Source organism: Cydia strobilella, chromosome 1, assembly GCF_947568885.1.
Source record: "Cydia strobilella chromosome 1, ilCydStro3.1, whole genome shotgun sequence".
Taxonomy (NCBI): domain Eukaryota; kingdom Metazoa; phylum Arthropoda; class Insecta; order Lepidoptera; family Tortricidae; genus Cydia; species Cydia strobilella.
This window is the reverse complement of record NC_086041.1, coordinates 1,637,506-1,660,762: the sequence shown is the minus strand read 5'-3', so window position 1 is coordinate 1,660,762 and position 23,257 is coordinate 1,637,506. Positions and strand designations below refer to the sequence as shown.

Genomic DNA, 23,257 nt, shown 5'->3' with positions numbered 1-23,257 from the left:
GTCAATCAAATATTTAAAAACAACACTTATAATACCTGACTCAAAAAACTCCTTAATTTACGATTTATCTACTTATGTTCAAAGAAATAAATAGTGACAAAATTCATAAATATAGATTTAAAATACTACTCACCTTTCTTTGTCTCTCGGAAATGAAAAAACCGGCCAAGTGCGAGTCGGACTCGCCCACCGAGGGTTCCGTACTTTTTAGTATTTGTTATTATAGCGGCAACAGAAATACATCATCTGTGAAAATTTCAACTGTCTAGCTATCACGGTTCATGAGATACAGCCTGGTGACAGACGGACAGCGGCAGCGGAGTCTTAGTAATAGCATAGAGTAACTTATACTAGAGCGGTACTGTCATAGTAAATTTTGTAACCCATGTAAATTCACTGCCATCTGTCGACACACTTTAAAACTAAAAATGAAGATTTTTAAAAATACGATAGAATGTATTTAAATGTAGATAAATGATTTTTTTATTTGCATTCATTATTTTTATGATTTTGACCCATGTTCTTTCACTGATATGCGTTAAAATTGTTAAATAACAAACGAAACCGTAAACGCCATCTATACGACTGTAGGCCAAAACTAGTAGCGCCCTCTGAACGAGAATCAAATTTTCTTGATTTTCGAGGCACGTTTTTTCCTTAGACTGTATCCATTTATTACGGAGTTATATCTATCTTTGGTAATAGGGTGCCGTTTTTACCCTTTGGGTAAGGAACCCTAAAAAACGAAAAAATTTTCTTTTGTTTTTTGACTTTTACACCCATCTACTGCACAATAATTACGTGGTTTCGGCATTTCGAAGCGTAAGCGCGGGAAACGTGCGGTGCGAGCGCTCAGGCGGGCGTTCGGCGGCCCTCTGTCGATTATATCGTCGACGATACGCCGAGCAGTAGGCATATAGCGCGTGGCTTTGAGCGAGTGAAGGAGGCCTGGTAAGGTCGTTTGCAACGACGACATTCCGTTCAAAAATAGTTTAATTTTTTTGTATGGACTTAACGGGGTACAAAAATCCACAAAATTTGTAGTCTATTTAATAACTTTATTTATATTCTCAATGTTTGATTATTTCAAGGACACGTTCTACATGATAAAATACACACAATTCTTTCCATACAGATAGGTACATAATAACAATTTGCAGTCATGTCAGTAAGTCATTATTAGTCAAATTTAATAAATAAATAAATTAAATTAAAGCATTATTATATGGGTTATCAAAGCGTTACAACATTTATTATTTTTAAGCCTACCCTTATTTAAATAAATTACTAGATTACTACTAACTAGGCACTAGGAAGCTAGATTAGACACCAATTGCTTTCCCAATATCTGCGAAGAACTTTCCAAAATCATCTTGGCTAGTACCGTGGTTTGCGGGTTCGCATTGGCCAGAAATAAGGCAGCGTTCGCGTAATCTTTGATCCCAAGGCCAGCCAGGTAGTCGTAAACAAGGTCGAACACATCTGCGAACTTGGGGCGAACTTCTTTCCATACTTCCCGCATAGAAACAGCTGAAACAAAGAGTTTACTTCAATTTAGGCTACCCACATTTGACATCTTACAACGACTTACATCGTTTCGACCAATTTAAATTGCCTCAAATTTAAGAGCTTATTACACTATCCTAATTCAGTGACTAACAAGAGGGACGCCGATATACGCGAGAAACGATAGGATGTATCTCTTATCGCGTCTCACGTATAGTGGCGTCCCTCTAATAAGCCCTTTAAGTCTACTTGCATTTCTAGTACCTATATTTTACATATTATGTAGTAAAAAGTTAATTTCTTAGATTAAAATCAATTTTAAGCATTTAATCAATAGGTATGATCTCAAGCCACCTTTTCATTAACTACCTGAAATAATGACCATATCATTACTTGAAGAGATCTGAATATCATTTTAATCGGATTAAGCCAGCGCGGGGCCTGTAGCAAACTTTATCATGGCGCCCATGGATTGTTTTAATTTTGTCGGACAAAGTGAAACTGGTTTTTTTAGGGCACAATGCGTAGGTGCGCGGGGCCCGTGGCATTTGCTACTTTTGCCACGTGGCTAATCCGCCACTGAATATTACTTGAGAAATTTATCCTTAACGGAATTTTTCGAAAAAATATACGAATGAATATAATAATGTTGAATATTTTTGATTTTTTTTTTGTCGTCATGGCTGTTTCATTTATTTTAATTGTAATATTGAACGTTTTATTATTTATATGTTTCACAATGTGTCGATTATCAATGTATAATATATAATATATTAATTTGTGATTTGTAATAAGTTTAAATGTATACCTATTAGTTAGCTAAGAAGATAGGCTAAATATAATTTTAGTGTAAGATTAATATTTTGCATGACTATTGTGGCGTAATATGCACTCATGAATTTGTACCACACTGACATGACCAATATTGTATCTGTGTATATTAGCAAAATAAATAAATTGAAATTGAAAATACATAAATAAATTAGGTACATTAACTCACCAACGATACCAATACCGCAAGCACCGCCAACGGCTCCACCAACGGCCGCTCCCATTCGTCCACCGTACATCTTTCCAATCAGGCCGCCGGCCAAAGCGAATCCCGCGGTCACCAGCATAGCGTCCCTTGTTCGCTCATTAGTCATTACCACGCGGAAGTCGAATTTATCAACGATAGACAAAATTAAGTTTTCTAGCGACATGGGATCAAAAGGTAGCACTCCGGGAAACGAGCTACGTCGCGAACAAAATTCGTAGCCCGCGCACTCATCATCGTCGCTATAATTGCTATCGAATGACATTTTGAATGTTTTTGATTAATGTATCCAGTTCAACGAGCAGGGAGAGAATACGTGGATGTCGGTGAATCAAGGCGTTCATAAACCTGTTATTGAATTCTAGATTATTCCGAACTTCGATCTACCCTCTTTTTTCAGAGAAAGAGGATTGTTCCAAAATGTAACTGCATATTTTATCATAAAAAGTTTGTTGATATTTTTATTTCTAGGACATTCATGATTTTAAGAGAATTGTTATATTTTTCATTTATCTTAAAAATAACAAATGAAGGGAGTTGAGTAACCTCTATAATCCTTCTAACCTCTATAATTAATACTATAAATATAGTTGGTCAAACCAAATATGCAGTAAATAAGAACCAAAAAAACTATACTTATCCTTTTCTTTTGGGTGCTAGTATTGCCCAGTACTAGTGTAAGACAAAGGAAGTATGATTCTCTCTGTCTATGTTTGAAATGAGACAGTCCTTTGACAAACTATAAGTTATGTATTGCACCCTTATGCTTTGTTTTATTAATATAACACATTTATAATATAAACGGCATTTTAAATAATAAATTTATAGTTTGTCATAGGACTGTCTCATTTTAAACAGACAGAGAAAATCATACTATCTTTGTCTTACACTAGTAGTAGCACCCAAGAGAAAAGGATGTGTAGTTTTTTTTGTTCTTATTTACTGACAATTTGGTTTGACGAACTATAATATAAAGTCGTTTATAATCGCCTTTGTCACTATAGTTTGTCAAAGGACTGTCTCATTTCAAACATAGACAGAGAGAATGATATTATCTTTGTCTTATACTAGTACTAGCACCCAAAAGAAAAGGATGAGTATAGTTTTCTTTGTTCTTATTTACTGACAAGATTTGCTTGACCAACTATAAATGCGAGAATCAAGTTGTTTTGGAACGTTCCATTGCACGTTTTGAAATTTCCCATTTCCGAACAGAAAATTGACGTTGATTTGACAGTGACAGCTTTTTCGGTCTGGTTGTATTTTGGTTTGGAGGTACAAACCCATTACAAACCCAACTCGAAAAAAGAATGGCCCAGAGAACCGTGTACTCGCGCATCAGCGTTCGTATAGCTGAGGAAAAACAGCTCCTAGCAGAAGAGAAATGGATCATCAATGCCCTTACCAAAGTTCGCAAAGAGCGCAACCGTTTACAGGTTAGACAATGCATTTTAGCCTAGCTCTAGCTAGACCCTGATTTATCTTCCCAATGGCTGTTTTTCCATTAGCCGGCCCGGCACCGGCACCGACACCGGCGCCGGCGCCGTGCCGGTGCCGGGGAAGCAAAAATTTATGAAAATTTTTACGGACTCGCCCACCGAGGGTTCCGTACTTTTTAATATTTGTTGTTATAGCGGCAACAGAAATACATCATCTGTGAAAATTTCAACTGTCTAGCTATCACAGTTCATGAGATACAGCCTGGTGACAGACAGACGGACAGCGGAGTCTTAGTTATAGGCTCCCATTTTTACCCTTTGGGTATGGAACCCTAAATAGCAAATCAAACCTTTTAATGTTATTGAGAACTCCATGTTATATTTTTGCGATGTGAAAAAAACATTCAAAAGGTACATAATTGCTAGATAGTATTAACATTCTTTGACAACTACTAAATGTCTGTTGACATATATTTATTTTTCTAGATTGACCGATTGGAGTTAGAAAACCAAAAGATGCAGCTAATGAAACGGTCCCGCTCCCAAGCAACACCGGCCCGGCCCGAGACACCGTCGGAAACGGTCATGAAGCTCATGAACTCTGCAAGCACAAGTGGTCTGATACCGGAGCTTGAGGACCTCGCTCATGAAATTAGCAAGGAAGCTCTATGCAATGAGCAGGAGCTAAATCTCACCGTTACTAATCCTATATTGAGTAAGTATATTTCTTTTTAGGGTTCCGTCCCCAAAGGGTAAAAACGGGACCCTATTACTAAGACTACGCTGTCCGTCTGTCTGTCTGTCACCAGGCTGTATCTCATGAATCGTGATAGCTAGACAAATTTTCACTGATGATGTATTTCTGTTGCCGCTGTAACAACAAATACTAAAAAGTACGGAACCCTTGGTGCGCGAGTCCGACTTGCACTTGGCCGGTTTTTTTACTAGAAATCACATTTTCCAGTTAGTAGAATAATTCATGATTATCACTAAGAATGCTTATAAATTTTATGGATTACACTGCCAATGAATTTCAGACCCTGTACCCAAGGACATTTAATATGTGACGTGTGTAGGATATAACATCAATTTTACATCATTTTTACGGGTACCCTTTGGGTATGGAACCCTACCCAAAGGGTAAAAACAGGACTTACTAAGACTCCATTGTCCGTATGTCTGTCTATCACCAGGCTGTCATATACAGTACAAAAATTCAATCATATACAGCGGCAGATAAACCGTACGCGGTTTTCGCTCGCTGTTTCCAAATATACATAGTATTTTAAGATTGTTTTGGATAAATAAATAAATAAAAAATAAAAAAAAGTGTAAAAATGATGTTCCTCAGTATGGAGTCCGTACCGAGGAACATCATCCACTCTCCACTCCACTCTCTTCTTCACTCTCGTCCGTCCACTAAGAGTGACTAAGATATTTGTCAAGTATTTATTTTTCCTTTTATTTCCAGGTCTCAACTACAACGACATGGTGGAAGAGGAAATGGACTCGGAAGGTTCAGACGACGCTGACAGAGTATTACTGGACATGAACATGTTCATGAATGGGGACCCTTATGGAAAGCCTGGGAAGAAGAAATAGTCTCTCTTTAATTAGTTAGAATGTAGTTTATGGAATAATCTCAAATATGGTTATTTGGAAGGAGCTTGTACAGGCATCAAAAGGCAAAAATCTTGCAGAACGTAATTGTTACAATTAATTTTAAATTGTGTTACTCAAGTAATTTAAAATTTCTGCAGATGAAAGTCTACCGATGTTTAATTCTTGTGGATGCCTACAGATGTTAATTCCTGTAGATGCCTGCAGATGGTTATTCCTGTGGATGCCTGCAGATGTTAATTCCTGTGGATGCCTGCAGATGTTAATTCCTGTGGATGCCTGCAGATGTTAATTCCTGTGGATGCCTGCAGATGTTAATTCCTGTGGATGCCTGCAGATGTTTATTTCCTGTGCATGCCTACAGATGTTAACTCCTGTGGAAACCTAAAGATGTTAATTCCTGTGGATGCCTACAGATGTTAATTCCTGTGGATGCCTGAAGATGTTAATTCCTGTGGATGCCTGCAGATGTTAATTACTGTGGATGCCTGCAGATGTTAATTCCTGTAGATGCTGACAGATGTTAATTCCTGTGGAAGGCTTAAGATGTTAATTCCTGTGGATGCCTGCATACGTTACTTCCTATGGATGTCTGTAGATGTTAATTCCTGTTGATGCCTACAGATGTTAATTCCTCCAGATGCCTACAGATGTTAATTCGTATGGATGCCTACAGATGTTAATTCCTGTGGATGCCTACGGATGTTAATTTCTGTGGATGCCTATGTGATTTATTACTGTGAATGTTTAATTGCCGCACAAGCTCCTAAAGGGTATTTACCAATAAGACTGAGCTTGGAAAACTAGTATGCAAGTCAGGACTGGACTAGCTGATTGATTTTTAAATTATTCAGTGGATAATATTTTTAATTTGGAAATGGTTTAGGATCACTTCCTATTTCAACTAACAACATGTTGCGCTACTTTAGAAATATTAGTACAATCAGCATCAAATAGATATTGATGGCCAAAGTGGCCAAATATATCGTAACACACATTTATTACCATAGAAATACCAGCTTGTGTACCAATGTTTTCGGTATATTTGTTTATCTTTGCCTAGATTACATCAAGTACTTTTGGTTTTAAATAAACAAACGAATTAAATACACTAACTTTACACTTTAATTGCATATTTAATGTATAAAAATAGTTTTATCTACATTAACCTTTTCGACGCCGTGTCAAACACAAAAGCAGTCATCCAGACGCCACGTCACCGAAGTGTCAAAACTGAAATTTAACTTTATCCATATGCATGTAGGTCTATGTTGCTCAGTGGTCTATGACCGATTAATCGGTCTTTGGCGTTGAACCTACTGTGCGTATATATCGGTCATTGGCGTCCAAAAGGTTAATTAAGTGTCCTAATTCGACTGTTGTTGTTAATTTTTAAGTTTAGTTATCCCATATTTTGTTTTTCTGTTTGAGCTATCAAGTGGTGGCAACTGTCTTGGTTTATGAATTATGTATAAACAGGGGTGCGAAACTCCTTGCTTCGGGCAAACTCGGCTCCGTTCGGCTCAGCATTGCTCCGAGCAATTATTAGGGTTGACACAGCTGAGTAAGGTTGCCAGAGCTCGAGGGAGAGGAGTGTTAGGGTCGGCAACGCGCATGTAACTCCTCTGGAGTTGCAGGCGTACATAGACTATGGAGACTGCTTAACATCAGGCGGGCCGTATGCTTGTTTGCCACCGACGTAGTATAAAAAAAAGCTTGACGTCCCTTTTCGTGCACGACCACAGATAAGATAATGACTTGAATTTTGACAACCCTAAATAGCCGAAAGGGATAGTGCCGTATATTAGAAAGGGATAGCATGATTCGACCCTGAACCGCTGTCAAAGATCGGTTTTGTAGGGAGTTTCCTTTCTGTAGGGTAGTACTATTATTTATTCTGTGGTAAGACACTAGTTATAAGAAACATGTACCGTTTGTGCGCAAATAAACATTAAAACATTACAATAACGTATTTGTTGAAAGACAAACTTGGAAAATATTACACATGTCTTGTTGGATGTTAGATTTCAAGGAAATTAAAACAACATTGTGAAACAAATGTTTAATTAACAAAGTATTTATTCAAGTTTGTCTTATATTTAAGATTTACATATTCCATTAATGTAATATTATGTACAATTCACTTCATATCTAATAATGTTTCAACTGGATTTTTAGTTTTATTTGAAATGGCACAGGATCGCACTTGCGAGTTATTAACTTTAGGCACTGAATTCGTTTATTTCACAATTTTAAAAATATTTAGTTAGTTTTCTAAGTGATGTGAATAGGCGGAAATAAATGTGACATTTTCAACCAAAAGGTACCACATTGTCGCTTGTCAATAAGGTTGATTTTCAATTGAAGCTATATGGAAATAGCGCCTTATTGACAAACGACAATAAGTACCCTTTTGATTGAAAATGGCACAAATATGGGAGGTTCTTCTTAGCAGACTTTATTTATTTATAATTTAATGAAAATTAATGAGTTTATCCGAACTGTGCACAATGTAGAGTAAACCACCCATTGTAAAGCTTGACCAGTAATATATGATCACGCGCCACGTTGCGGAATTTTACTGGAACTAATTTTTTCATACTATACTGAACTGTCACTCCATACATGAGAATAACAGCGCCCTCTTGACAATGATCATATATTACTGGTCAGGCTTTACTGGTATCTACACGATCAAAATTTAGCACCAAGTTTTTAAAACTGTCACCTCTATGTAAAATTGTCGTCAATAGAACTTGCAAATAATGTAACCAAATATGACAGATTTTGTTAGCGTTTGACACATAACCTAACATTTTTACGAAGGTCATTTTCGCTAAAATATTAATAATTAACATTTTATTTAACTAAAAATTTATATAAATAAAAGATTTAAGTATATAGACTGTTGATAACGTCATAATTGTCCTTGTAAATAGCGAGATTACGAAGTAATGAAGGTATGGATGGTATAGAAAGGATGCCAATCTCTTATGGCAGAATGAGGGCTATCGTTTTTTTGCTCACCAGTTGGCGCCTCTGTGGATGGTGGTCCAAAATACTATAGAAAAGCTGTCAGTCATTGAAGTGACAAGTGACATTTGACATTTCGAACTAAGGAAAAGACCACCATCTACACTAGCGCCCCTAGCGGCGAATTCTTACGCGTTAGCCCTCATTGTTGCAAAACTGACCGCTTTCAGCTGTAAATAATAGTTCCTAATCTCTCCGGTGGCGCTAGTTAGGCTCTGGGACATGAGTATAACATGAACCATATATAATAATAATAATAACTCCCACGGCCGATTCGGCCACGGCGACTGCTGTCAACTCCGTTATTGTTGTCTCTGGTGTGCTCGCAAGTGGCGGCAACAAATAACCCGACCAAATTACGTAGGTTGTTTTTGGTAGTATTTCGGTGTATGGTGGCGCCGCCTAGTTACTGTTTTTTGATGGACACTTTTCATACATAGAGATTTGGCTCCTTTATACAGTCTCCATGAATGAAGGTTTTAATAACAAAACTTCCGTGAGACACAGACATATTAAACATTTTAATAACGGGTCACTCACGCCCCACCCTGCCGCCGCCGGCGCCCGCGCCGAGTCATCGGACGCGGAGGGCTGCGGCCCGCAGTCTGCGCCGGTCCGTCACCGTCGACGCAAGCTCCCGATGACGCCCCTCGGAGCGTTTTCGACTTAAAATACGTGAGTGACCCGTTATTAATATGTAATGAAGGTTTGTTTACATTATTTCCAAGTTCTGTTGAAGACGAATTAAGAGTGCTCTCTGATGCCTTATGGGTAACTTTTACCCCATGTGACAGTTTCAATCGTAAGGTACCACATTGTGCATGCAGATAACACAATATTATAAAGGGTAAGTACTCTACCAGAAAAGAAACTTAGTTTATGAGGCAAACGTAAAATACGTTTATTGTAGTGGTCCCTCTTGCCCCATTGATGCACGCACATCGAAAATGCACGGAACTCGCGCGTAAAGATACTGTATATGTGGTATTTTCTATAAAAAGGGACCTTATTGTCGATGGCGCTTACGCCATTATAAACGATGCTCCGATATAAATACAATGCCGCGCGACGCTGTGCGTCGTAAGCGCCATCGACAATAAGGTCCCTTTTCATAGAAAATGCCTCATATTAATTAACTACTATTCTTTTGATATTTATTTTACATCAATGAGGTCACTTGAGTCGCTTAACTTCAAATTCGGGTTAATCCAACTAAGGTTCCATGAAAGAAGAAGAGAGCATTTCATTAAATTATCTACCGTTGTCCCGTACAATTGCGAATTTTCTCAAGATTTGCAGGTATAAGAGTTTCCTTTTCTATGTCAAATGGACAAAAATATGCACAGAATGGGGTTGGCCGGTCGAAGTGTTTAGCAGATGGCGCCAGCATAGCTTGCCCTGTCAATCCCTAGAAATGTGTCAAATCTTTGCTTTTTTTAATGCCCTGGATGCCAGCCTTTTAAGCCAAATCTCATAGAATAAAAAACCGGCCAAGTGACGAAGGGTTCCGTACCATTATCTATAAAAACGGTCACCCATCCAAGTACTGACCCCGCCCGCCGTTGCTTAACTTCGGTCAAAAATCACGTTTGTTGTATGGGAGCCCCACTTAAATCTCTATTTTATTCAGTTTTTAGTATTTGTTGTTATAGCGGCAACCGAAATACATCATCTGTGAAAATTTCAGCTGTCTAGCTATCACAGATCACGAGATACAACCTGGTGACAGACGTACAGCGAAGTCTTAGTAATAGGGTCCCGTTTTTACCTTTTGGGTACGGAACCCTAAAAAGGGGCAAGCTATGATGGCGCCATCTCTGCAAACCTTTGACAGTTGCCAACTCAATAGCCTGCTTTAAAAAAAAGTAGCAACACAGGAAATAAAATGCGTTTGTACCGAACAGCCCGTGGAATGCTCGTTTTGCGATTTTGGTATTAAGAAAAGGTAATAGGGTAGATATTTCCTAAGAGGGTTGAATGGATTTACAGGAGTTAAGTTAAGCGACACACTTGTGAACAAATCTAATGTTATTCAAGTTATTTATATATTTTATACAGATCTGTGAACCTACGAACAATTTCATGCGAACATAGTTTGGTTTCCATACTGCAGTCTTCACATCTCATACATTCCATAATTTTTCTATACATATCAAAAATCACACTGGCCCTCTATAAGGGCTATTGAAACCAAACTATATAAGATCTTTTTAACCCATGAAACGCGAATTTAGAACCTACTATATCATTATAGGGTTACAAATTCAAAATTTCATATATGTTAGGGGCGTTTCACGGGTTAAGAAAAAAGTTGAATTCGAGGCAAAAATATCCAAGCTTTCATATTAACCAAAGATAGATATAACTCGGTAATAGATGGATACAGTCTAAGGAAAAAACGTGCCTCGAAAATCAAGAAAATTTGATTCTCGATCAGATGGCGGCACTACCTTTTACTTCGGATAGATGGCGTTGACGATTTCTTTTGTTATTTAACAATTTAAACGCATATCAGTGAAAATCAGGTCAAAATCATATAAATATAATTAATGCTAATAAAAAAAATCATTTATCTATATATAAATACATTTTATGGTATTTTTATACATCTTAATTTTTAGTTTTAATCGTGTGTCGATAGATGGCAGTGAATTTACTGTGGCCACAAAATTTACTACGACAATACCGCTCTATTCCATTATATCCTCTTTGATATTAACCTTTCGCGTTTCAAAAACCGTGAGTTTAAACCTGTCGCTCTGAATAACGAGCAGAAAAAATGGTTTTCGACAAAAACGCAGAAAGATGAGTTAGGTCCTTATCATACACAGACGAGAGGTTAAACAATTTACCATTTTCAGCGCCTCGCAAGTACACAATTTTAAACTTTATCATAATGCATGAAAGTGCATTATATTATACGCCGTAGTCACATAGGTAAAGGCTAACAAAAACTGGAGATTTTCAAAATCAACTATTAAGTTTGGGACCAAAAACCAACATCATCATCATTCAACATACCAAATAATTATTTAATTACAAATTAACAGGTAATAAACAATCTAAGTTTGGATTAAAAACTATTCATAACATCAGTACTAATAATCACAACAATCAAAAGTTTAAAATGTCCATATGTTTCCGTTTCGACCTATATCGGGATTCGGCAATTAATACTTGGCCAAGTAAAGACATACAAAATCTTTGACTGAATTTGCCTATATCCTGAGGCCTAAAGCTACCTTCGACCTCGTGATTCTGCAGTTCGGCTTCACGATTTTAAAATTCGGTTTTAAAATAATATAAGCAGCACTGAATATATTTACAAATTCTTGCCAAGTTATACAGCCAAAACAAGTTTTTGGCCAAAGTCTCAAACACTTGGCCTAGCTAGCCCCCGACAAGAGATAAGAGTGCATAATCTACTTTCGGCCTCGCTATCACTATAAAAGTAATCCAGCCTGAACGCGTTCACTCAGAAACTTGACCTAGTTTCCCGATTAGGCCGTGATCCTAAGGCCTAAAGCTACCTCCGGCCTCGTTGGGCCGCTTTCGGCCTCGCGATCACGACATGCGCATGTTGCAGGAGGTGTAGAAGAGAATGTAGGCTGCGCTGGACTTTACTTCGCTGGAGGAGATCTCTGTTACTACGTGGTCGTCGTATTTGTACCATCTGGAAATTAATTAGGATTATGTTAGACTTCAAATTAAATATGGATACAGTCTAAGGAAAAAACGTGCCTCGAAAATCAAGACAATTTGATTCTCGTTCAGAGGGCGCTACTAGCTTTGGCCTACTGTCGTATAGATGGCGTTGACGGTTTCGTTTGTTATTTAACAATTTTAACGCATGTCAGTGAAAGAACATGGGTCAAAATCATAAAAATAATTAATGCAAATAAAAAAAATCATTTATCCATATTTAAATACATTTTATCGTATTTTTATAAATCTTCATTTTTAGTTTTAAAGTGTGTCGACAGATGGCAGTGAATTTACTGGGGTTACAAAATTTACTATGACAGTACCGCTCTAGTATAAGTTACTCTATGATAATACTCACTTGCCGTACACGCTGCTCTTACAATACGCCGTATAATGTCCGCCCTCCATTGACCCGTAATGGTTCGACACAGCATACAAATTAAATATATGGTTATTCGGGCTACAATTCAGCGAGAACTGTCTCATGTCCAGATCTTCGAGTGGGAAGTCTATATAAGTCTGTTTCTTTCTGTAGGCATTCGCCATGTATTCCTTGGGGTCGACGTAGAAGCGTTTAAAGTGGATGACTAAGACGGGAGGGAGACGGGAGATGTCTAATTTTTTGACGGCGTCCCGTTTTTCCTTGCAGCCGGGGCAGTTCCAGCCGGGGATCGTTTCGCCGTTTAGGTACAGTTTTAGGCAGTCCTGTAAAAAAAGATAGTTAAGGTTCCATCGGTTTACCGCTGTCACTGTCACATTTCGCAAGAAAGAACGGGAAAGATCATGCGCGCCAAGTGTAAATTTTGATCGAATTTTGTCGATTTTTATTTATTTTAAAAACGTTACCTTACAATATCGAAATTCGAAAGCTATGAAATTACTATTTAAGTTAAGATTGTTTTTTCTTCTTTTTTTGTTTATAGTATCACATAATAAATAACCGAGTAAAGTTTGATTAAAAGTCCGAGTTAGAGGTTACTTTGGGAATTAATTGTATCGAGCGAAGTGTCATAATTCGTGTATCGGAAGCTATGTTATTAAAGATAATATAGTCAAGAACTACATATATTTTTTCCTCGTCTACGGATATCAACGCCTTTAAGAAAAACATGATCATATAAGGAGATTTTTCGCCTTCTGGCTCAGGGAACCGCCTAAACGTCAGAGATAAAAACGTTAAATCTAAGGGTAAGTTGCACCAACCACATTTGACAGACTGATCAACATCACTCGCCAGAGAACTATGAAAATTCCCATACAATATTGAATGCTTTAACGGTGACAGACGGTTTGGTGTAACCGACCCTAAGCGCCACTATCACAATCACATTAACCCCGGGGTTAACCGGTTAAACCGTTATCGTGTTACATGCGCGTTGCCGACCCTAACACTCCGCGATGAGCTCTGGCAACCTTACTCACCGGCAGAAACACAACACTATGAGTGATTTTTAGTAATATGAGAAATTATGAGGGATTTTGGGGAATATTAAGTGCAGTGAGGGAAGTTGGTGAATCTGGAGGGTATAGTAAGAGATTTTGGAAAGTAGTGAATATTATTTTACTAGCTTTTGCCTGCGACTTCGTCTGCGTGGCCTTAGTAACATCAGCTAAAGTAAGTATAGCGCCTGGAAAAAATCTCATAGCAATCATTCAATTTGAGCATGTTATGCACACAAATTAGCAGGCACTTCATTAATTATATCAATTCCACCCCGCTTTTTACTTTCTTAAGGGATGATTTTCGGGATAAAAACTATCCTAAGTCCTTCTCCGGGACTCAAACTATCTCTACGCCAAATTTCATTTAAATCGATTCAGCGGTTTAAGCGTGAAGAGGGAACACACAGACAGAAAGACAGACAGACAGACTTTCGCATTTATAATATTAGTCATTATGTTCCTCGCGTTGTCCCGGCATTTTGCCACGGCTCCATGGGAGCCTGGGGTCCGCTTGGCAACTAATCCCAAGAATTGGCGTAGGCACTAGTTTTTACGAAAGCGACTGCCATCTGACCGTCCAACCCAGAGGGGAAACTAGACCTTGTCGGGATTAGTCCGGTTTCCTCACGATGTTTTCCTTCACCGAAAAGCGACTGGTAAATATCAAATGATATTTCGTACATAAGTTCCGAAAAACTCATTGGTACGAGCCGGGGTTTGAACCCGCGACCTCCGGATTGCAAGTCGCACGCTCTTACCGCTAGGCCACCAGCGCTTATGTTTAATTTAAATAAATACTATAACTATTAGTTAAGCTTTAACTAAATGGATTTCAATAGTACTTACGCTAAGCGTACACCGGTTGGCGTTGGCGGGTAACTCCAGAGACAGGTTGGAGAAGGACTCGTACGTGACGCTCTGCTTGCCGCACACCGTACATTTGACCGTGGATCGGATTTGTCCGTAGAACAACCGTAGGATACAGCTCTCTTTGGACTTGGTGAACTCGTGCCACGCTTTTTCGGAGGGCGGGAGGCTGTCCTGAAAGAGGAAAAATGCTAAAATTTAAACTCTCGTGAGTAATACCAGGCCTGTGGAACTCTCCGCGCGAGCTCGGATTTATACCTACGACTCGCTTCCCGCCGGCGGTACTAAAGCTAGCCAGTTGGTTGCCACACGCGCTCACGCACGCACGTCACCGCGCGCTATGCCAAGGAATGTCTACGTCGCGAACAAATAACACAGCTTGTAGTGTGGATGGATGCAGAAACAACAAAACAAATAAAATATATAGTTTTTTCCTCTTTCCACAGATATGAAAAATTAGGGGTACCGCCGTTTAGCCAAAATATTTTTCGCCAAATTTCACTTCCCAACAAACTTATGGCATCAGTTTCATTTCCCAAATGAAATTTTAGCAAGTTTTTATTTCGCAACCATTTCATTTCGCAACCCCCATAGTTGGGAAATGAAAATCACGTACAAGGTTGGGTTAGGTTAGGTTGGATTATGAAAATTTGCAAAATGAAATTTTGCCAAATGATAATTTGCGTAAAATAGTTTGGGAAGTAATACTTTGGGAAACGATTTTTGGCAATACATTAGTAAACCGGAAAATTAAGTAGATTTTCTCAATATAAGTGCTTACATCTACTGTTATTATTTTTACGATACTGTTACAAGCTACGTAGGTACTATTCAATTGTTTTAAATATGCAGGTATTATTTAGACATTTATAGTTAGATATCTACCTAAGACACCTAAGTATTTGAAAGAAGCGTCGGCAACCCTAGCGTTGTGTCGGCGCGCGCGGTGCGGGGAGCGGCGCGTTGAAGGTCACTCCATTGTATTTTTGTGTAGGTATCAAAACGGTAGGTATTTACGTTTTCTTAAGGAGATAAGTATCTGTTCGTAAGGACTATTATAGAAGAAAGCAACTTGTGAACCTGGTCTTCAACAGCAGGACATGACATGATGTCACGATATTAAGCAGTGAAAAAAGACCGAAGAAAATAATATAGTACTTTGATTTGAGGCTTGCTGGAGAACTGCAGGTCGAGATGAAGCCAGTCCATTAGAATTGTCAGAAATTCATGGGAATCTTGCTGCTCGCAACCTCGAAATGCTCGTTGGTGCTTCCCGACTTCGTTCTGAAAACAATTACAAAATTATATTAACTTTAGATATTACGGGGTGTAACTATTTGTGCCATTTTTTTTTTCAACCAAAAGGGTACTTATTGTCGCTTGTCGGTAAGGCGCTATTTCCATATAGCTTCAATTAGAAATCAACCTTATCGACAAGTGACAATGTGGTACCTTTTGGATGAAAACGTCACATTTTATTGTCAATTTTATTATTATTATTTCTTCAATGTTTACAATGATATATACCTGCAGTACCGGCCAATAATATATAACCTCCATGTTTTTACGGTATAACTTTTTTTTATATTTGTGAGTGACTTCCACCTCACTGCTTTAAGTAGTCTAGTAGTATTCCTTGTACGGGCGATGAGAAAAATTGGTTTCATGTAATGGTTTTTTTAGATTTTTTTTTAATTAACTTCATTTTTTTACTAAAGGTTTTTTAGTAATATGCTGAGTATCCTATTGTAATTCACAGTATTTCATTGCAATATTCATCATATATTTGTATAAAATGACTAGAATATGCAATCTACAAACTAACCTATATTGTTTACTTTATACAAGCTCATACAAAAACACTCAAAGGTGATATATTATTGGCCGGTACTGTACCTAGTAGTGATTATTACTTACAAATTATTATTATTACAAACAAAAAATATGAATATTACAAATGGACATTAGGGTCGAATACCGGTATTATTTTCATACAAACTAACTGGTATTAAATTACAGTATATCTAATGAAAATATCTTAGTAATTTCCTTCACGAAGCTTGCGTGATGTGTAATTAATATAGATATGGAAACATTTATCCTGACTAACCATAAAACTTTATGCCTGATTTAGTTAAATTACGTTTTATCCCTTTCTTACAAATACATAAGTCAAAATGACAGATAAAGACATACGATTCATAACTAATTCAGGCCTAATTCGTTTATGCATAACACCATGAGTATTGACTTGTGTCTAAAGGGAATCCTGGTCAAGATGGGGCACGCTGACAACACCGATTGTCGTATGTGTGGCGAAGAGGAAGAGACAATAGAACACCTTATGTGTGAATATCACGCCCTCGCCAGACAAAGAAACTTTGGAACAGGCTATCTGGAACCAAAGGAATGCAAAAAGCTACCCATGAGCTCCATCCGGCACATGGAGATGGTGGGAAAATCTCTTGAGTAGCGTACGGATCATTCCAAGGGGGTAAGAGCACAAAAGATCCCTATGTGTCGAAGTGTATCCGCAAGGGCCCCCGAAACTATAAGATCAAGTCTATCTTACTTGTGTTATGATATCAAAGTTTTTGATTATTAAATCTTGAAATGCTTCATGATGCATATTTCTTAGCCTCTTTACGACTAAAGAACTTGATCATAAATAGTACATTATTGTCGAGGCTCGGAAGTAGCTACTTGCTGGCTGAGGATACGTTTTAAACGGACGACCTTGGGAGTCCGTTTAATTGAATCCGAAACTAGCAAGTTGCCTTCCAGCCGAGTCATATATAGTGCTTTTCTCAAAAATGGCGCAATTATTACAAATATAATAGAAATATTTTACAGAAGCAACGTTCTTATGTATATATTTTCACAGAAAAAAGTAATAAGATTTGCTTTGCCGCCGTTTTATTTTTTTAATTAAAAAGTAGAAGTGTTTTTTTCTGCTGAAAATACGCCAACCTATTTGAGACACCTATTAAATAGACGCGGTACCAACATTATAATAATAAGTACTGATTATCTATTTGGCTGTTTAATGGACCTATGCCTTCATTTGATATGGCCACTTCAACTTTTAAAAAGTTTGGAACTCGACAAATAATGGAATTTGTATGCAACATTCCAGTCCCGAAATCGTGACTGCAATGTTTTTAACTTTTTAATTTTTTGACTGACCATAAACAATTCACTTCGCGACCTACTTTTTAACCGGCAACGTCGACTTTGCCGTCCATTTTTGAGAAAAATCTGTAGCAGCCTTCCGGCCCATCACGTCGTGCCAGTGACCACCGGCTCTCTCTACAAGCACCCTGCTAATGTTTTCTTACCCGCAAGTCGATGGTTGCAATGTACCGGTACTGGCCGGACCACAGCGCTCTCACCACCGCTGCTAGCTCTTCTGCGATCGCTCCTCGCGTTCCGTGCGCCCTGGTACAAAATAACATTTCATCAATACAAAAAAAACCGGACAAGTGCGAGTCGGACTCGCGCACCGAGGGTTCCGTACATTACACAATTTAAACAATGTCTTTTTTTATGTGAAACGTGAGTTTTTAAAAACCCGTAGGGTCGGATCAAAAACTAAGCAATGAAGTCCCGGCTGACATTTGAATACACATTTCTAATAGGTTTTCCTGTCATCTATAGGTAAAGAACTATTTTGTGTATTTTTTCAGAATTTTAGACCCAGTAGTTTCGGAGTTAAGGGGGGGGGGGGATGGTAATTTTGTAGCTATTTTCTTAAATAACTTCTGAACAATTTATTTTAAAATTATAAATAAAATATATTTGAGATTCTACACGATATAGTTTGAAAAATTTTATTTTTTAATTTTCTCATTTAAGTCAAAAGTGGCCCCCATGTTTAAAATTAATTTGTTTACGTTACATGTCCGTCTTTGGGTCACAAACTTACATGTGTAAAAAAAAAATCAACTTTATTGGTCCAGTAGTTTCGGAGAAAATAGGCTGTGACAGACGGACAGACAGACGCACGAGTGATCCTATAAGGGTTCCGTTTTTTCCTTTTGAGGTAAGGAGCCCCGAAAACAATACAAGTATTGTACTGTCCCTCATTTTGATGAGGGACAGGGGATTTCGTCTTCGTGGAATCCAGTGATTAGCAAATGTGAGGAGGGAAAAACATCCCACCACATACCATCGGATGTCGTGAGTGTTGTGTGTAGGCAAAGTGACAACCCTAGCGTACAATAATAATCAAGATCAAGTGCGGGTAGTTCGCAAAACCCGCGCGGCAAGAAGATGTTGATACAATTCCTCGCCAGTCTGCCTGTGACCACGAACGTAACGTCACGTTCGAAACGTCAGGCCATAAAAAAACGTAAGTTTGTACGCGATTAAGTCCCGAGTTAGTTTTAAAATTATGAATTCAAATACCTGTTAACATGCTCCATGTACTGTCCGTTGCAGAAGTAATGACACAAGATGGCGGTGTTGTTCAGGCACTGGATGATGGAGTTCATGTAGCATGTGTTGCCAAGGTTCTTCAAGCCGGTAAGACCGCGGCCCTGCGAATGTCAAACGTAGATGGTGAAGATAGGGTTTAGACATCAATGGGGCTATTTCTTATAGTGTAGAGTGAGTTGAAGCAGGCGTAACTCACGTGTGGGCGGCAGGCTCGGGGACGTCTGTCGCCTACACAAAGGTCCCTGCGTGGGCGGGTGCAATCAAGGCGCCCATGGAGGTGAAGGGGTAATTTCCCCGAGAGTATTTCCCGAGTCCGGACGGCCGCTGGCGAGGTTGCGGAAGAGTACTTCGGCGTTCCTGGGACGTCGCCGTATAGCAGTGAGGCGGCAACAGATGGGGTTTAGTGGGTAAACCATGGGTCCCATTAGCCTGTATGGGAGTCCCACATAACCATCCCAGGCCCGTCCCTGCGCCTTGGTGGTGGGTGGTACGCGTAACTCATTCCCCCTCTATAAAAAAAAAGGCGTAACACTCCGCGTTTTCGTCGCGCCGCTACAAGTACATGCGGCCGCCATTTTGGTGTCTAGCCATAGTAGTTGCCGCGGACCACTACGGAACGGACGCGTGCTCGCGCTTGCGCCACCTAGCGGTCATATCTGTCGTAATAGACGCGTATTGTTGGAGTGAATCTTCTGTACTTAGTACTATTATTTATTCTGTGGCTAAAGTAAGGTCGCTATATGAAGGTCAATATGGACAAGACTGTCTAGTCTAGTAACGACCGTCTGCGAGGTCTTTCGTCGCTTGTAATTCTTGCGTTTGTACACATATAGCCTGTTAAACAACTTAGTCAGTAGAAAAAGGCACGAAATTCAAATTTTAAATGGGGCGATTACCCTTCGCGCCAATTTTTTTAAAAATTTGTAGTAGTATAGAGCAGAAGTAGTGAAACTAGGGCTCGAAAACCGTTTTATTTTTCAAACCGGTTTCGTTCCTTCACTCGGGAACGAAAAGAATTCGTTTCTGTTTGCGGTTACCGGTTAAAGAACTGTTCTTTTGAGATAACGGTTTATGCCAAATATGTTCTCATTTCGTTGTTGAGGAACGAAATTAACCGGTTAATTTTTTTTAAATTCCGATATTACTATAAAATCGGTTAAATTGAAAATATCGAAGCAAGATAGAACAAGTAAGTGTTGCTGTCTCTTCCAACAAGTTTAATCGAGTCTTCGAGAGATAAGAGTAACAAATACAAGAGGTCTTGGCTTGCCCTATGGCGGTCTTCCAAGCAACAAATTTAATATGCCGGTCTTCTACACATACTTAAATTTGCTTTTCTTCAATGCATCTTTATCTTTACCCCCAATTTACATAATACATCTTTCATGAAATAAACGACATATTGAAATTTTATTTAATTATATCTATCGTACATTTAATTCTAATCATAAATCATTTAAAAATATGACGTGTAAATTTTATTATTATTTTTACCAATAAATAATCTGAATCTGAATCATGTTGAAAAAATGACGTATAAATTAAATAAATATCTAAATGATTAACGGTCGACCCAAGTTCTATAATCGCTCACTTTATTTCCATCATAATGGATAAATGATAATGCTCGAAAGAATTGTTCCTCAAACCTTTTTGGCTGGCCCTCTTCCAAGTTCTCTGTGACATATTAATGGTAATGAACCCGCACTTAACTTAATTCATTTGTAATTGATCCCTGCTCTCAATGTCTCCGCTTTTCTCGTCCCATTTTATTCTTACCTCTCTTTCTTTTTTTCTTTTGGCTTATGACAATTTTAATATACCTACTGATTTATACTGAAATTAATTCATTTATTAGAAAACACAATCTCCCTAATGAGGGTATTGAACGCTTTGCGTGTACTTCGCCGTAGTTCGTACCAGTTTTGCTACTTAGCATTAGCAAAAGGTGTTGAACTTGCCAGGAATACTGAAGAACTGTTCGAACTATAAAACCCTCCATTTGGTCTGATATAATTTTAAGTGCATTTCGCACGCAACATAGCTAATAATCTCAAATCAATTTAAAATTTTCGCTTCTCAGTTTAAAAATAATTCGCAGGCCGCAGCACAACGATTAAAACGTGTAAGGAGGCTGTTACGTCCTTGGTTGAGGGTTATTTACGGTTAGTATCGACCTCTGTAACTGGCCAGTAGGCTGCGTCTATTTCAGGAGGCTTTAAACTTGCAGCGCGGAAGTTATTAATTAAGTTTGTCTATATAGATATCACGCGAAAAAGCTAATCGCAAACGAAATTGCGGGTAAAAGCCTAGTTAGACTATTAATGTCTCTAAATTCTCAATATGGAAACAAGACCGAACTCTTAAAAGCTCACTTCAAATTACTCCAACCGTCAACCGTCTGGTTTAACGGTCATGGTAGTAAATAACTACGAAAGCACACAACTCCGTGAAGTTTCCGATATTGCCAGTCACGAAGGGTTCCGTGCCATTAGACAAAAAACGGCAAAAAATTCACGTTTGTTGTATGGGAGCCTCACTTAAATATTAATTTTGTTCTGTTTTTAGTACTTGTTGTTATAGCGGCAACAGAAACACATAATATCATCATCATCTGTGAAAATGTCAACTGTCTAGCTATCACGGTTCATGAGATACAGCCTGGTGACAGACGGACGAACGGATATCAGAGTCTTAGTAATAGGGTCCCGTTTTTACCCTTTGGGTACGGAACCCTAAAAATATATTTTTTTAAATATAAAAACAAGACTAAACTTTAAATGTCCGCCTTCAGATGACTTGTTGGCCGACATGGTAAGTAGCAGAAATGACTAGGAAAACAGAAAACACAACCCACCCCATGAATTTTCCACCGTATTGACAGTCACGTTGGAGGGCACGCCGGCAGTAGGACGGAGGCCTTTGCCTAGCAGTGGAACACCAAAATTAGACAAAACATTTTTTTAAATTTTCAATATGAAAACAAGACTAAACTTTAAATGTCCGCCTTCAAATTACTTGTTGGCCGACATGGTAAGCAGTAGAAATGACTAGGAAAGCACATAACCCACTCCGTGAAATTTCCACCGTATTGACAGTCACGTTGGAGGGCACGCCGGCAGTTATAGGACGGAGGCCTTTGCCTAGCAGTGGAACACCAAAATTAGACAAAACATTTTTTTAAATTTTCAATATGAAAACAAGACTAAACTTTAAATGTCCGCCTTCAAATTACTTGTTGGCCGACATGGTAAGCAGTAGAAATGACTAGGAAAGCACACAACCCACTCCGTGAAATTTCCACCGCATTGACAGTCACGTTGGAGGGCACGCCGGCAGTTATAGGACGGAGACCTTTGCCTAGCAGTGGAACACCAAAATTAGACAAAACATTTTTTTAAATTTTCAATATGAAAACAAGACTAAACTTTAAATGTCAGCCTTCAAATTACTTGTTGGCCGACATAGTAAGTAGTAGAAATGACTAGGAAAACAGAATACACAACCCACCGCATGAATTTTCCACCGTATTGACAGTCACGTTCGAGGGCACGCCGGCAGTTATAGGACGTCCCAGACGTCTGTGACGGGCGCGGCTGTGGGTTGTTGCCCGTCGGGTAAACACGTGTACAGTCGCCATCTGATATATCGGAGCGGCTTAGGTGCTCAAAAATTGACAATAGAGGCGTGTTCAGATATGTGTGAGCGCCTTGGCCGCTCCGATATATCTGATGGCGACTGTACCATCGCCCACACTGTTCGTAAACCTTATAACAAAGACATAACGTCCACCGATGGACAGGAGTGTTGCTGTTGCTGTTTGTGTCAGGGATGTTGCGAATGCTGATATTTTGACATCCGCGGGTGCGGATGCGGATGTCGAGATTAGGCACATAAAAACGTTAAATATTACACGAAACTTTTAGTATCTGAACAAGAATATAGGTGCCCCACAATCGCATTACTATACTAAAGTCCAAATAAAACAAATCATTCACTTCTTGTCGCTGTCCGTCATAGGCTAAAATGCTCGATCGACGAATCGCAAAAACGATACGAGATTCCTATTTGCTAATGACGAAATTACCAAGCACTTACGCTGCCGCTAAGACGTTCCTGTACCTACCTGTTCCACATCCGCATCCGCATTAAGCTCCGCATCGATTTTATG

General features: G+C 38.7%; 3 protein-coding genes across 9 annotated transcripts in view; 1 reads left to right on the top strand and 2 right to left on the bottom strand.

Annotated features, from left to right (window-relative positions):
• Window positions 1–1,037: 1,037 nt before the first annotated feature.
• Window positions 1,038–2,883, bottom strand: LOC134746714 (uncharacterized). The gene is made up of 2 exons (XM_063681236.1): window positions 2,507–2,883; window positions 1,038–1,530 (listed from the first exon to the last, which is right to left on the bottom strand). Exons 1-2 carry the CDS (start codon window positions 2,805–2,807, stop codon window positions 1,310–1,312), a joined length of 522 nt encoding a protein of 173 aa, XP_063537306.1. The 5' UTR covers window positions 2,808–2,883; the 3' UTR covers window positions 1,038–1,309.
• A 907-nt stretch (window positions 2,884–3,790) lies between these two features.
• LOC134753447 (uncharacterized) lies at window positions 3,791–7,684 on the top strand. Its single transcript, XM_063689351.1, has 3 exons — window positions 3,791–3,978; window positions 4,468–4,696; window positions 5,453–7,684. The coding sequence occupies exons 1-3, from the start codon at window positions 3,853–3,855 to the stop codon at window positions 5,581–5,583; spliced, it is 486 nt and encodes a 161-aa protein (XP_063545421.1). The 5' UTR covers window positions 3,791–3,852; the 3' UTR covers window positions 5,584–7,684.
• A 584-nt stretch (window positions 7,685–8,268) lies between these two features.
• Window positions 8,269–23,257, bottom strand: part of LOC134751383 (ubiquitin carboxyl-terminal hydrolase 8) — a 46,333-nt gene continuing 31,344 nt past the window's right edge. For all 7 annotated transcript variants that reach the window (XM_063687189.1, XM_063686862.1, XM_063687087.1 and 4 more), the window contains 6 exons: window positions 19,057–19,187; window positions 17,988–18,087; window positions 15,808–15,933; window positions 14,629–14,823; window positions 12,698–13,044; window positions 8,269–12,307 (listed from right to left, as the gene is read on the bottom strand). In XM_063687189.1, the coding sequence (XP_063543259.1) occupies window positions 12,199–12,307; window positions 12,698–13,044; window positions 14,629–14,823; window positions 15,808–15,933; window positions 17,988–18,087; window positions 19,057–19,187 (1,008 nt within the window). In that variant the 3' untranslated portion in view covers window positions 8,269–12,198. The remainder of the gene's footprint in view (window positions 12,308–12,697; window positions 13,045–14,628; window positions 14,824–15,807; window positions 15,934–17,987; window positions 18,088–19,056; window positions 19,188–23,257) is intronic.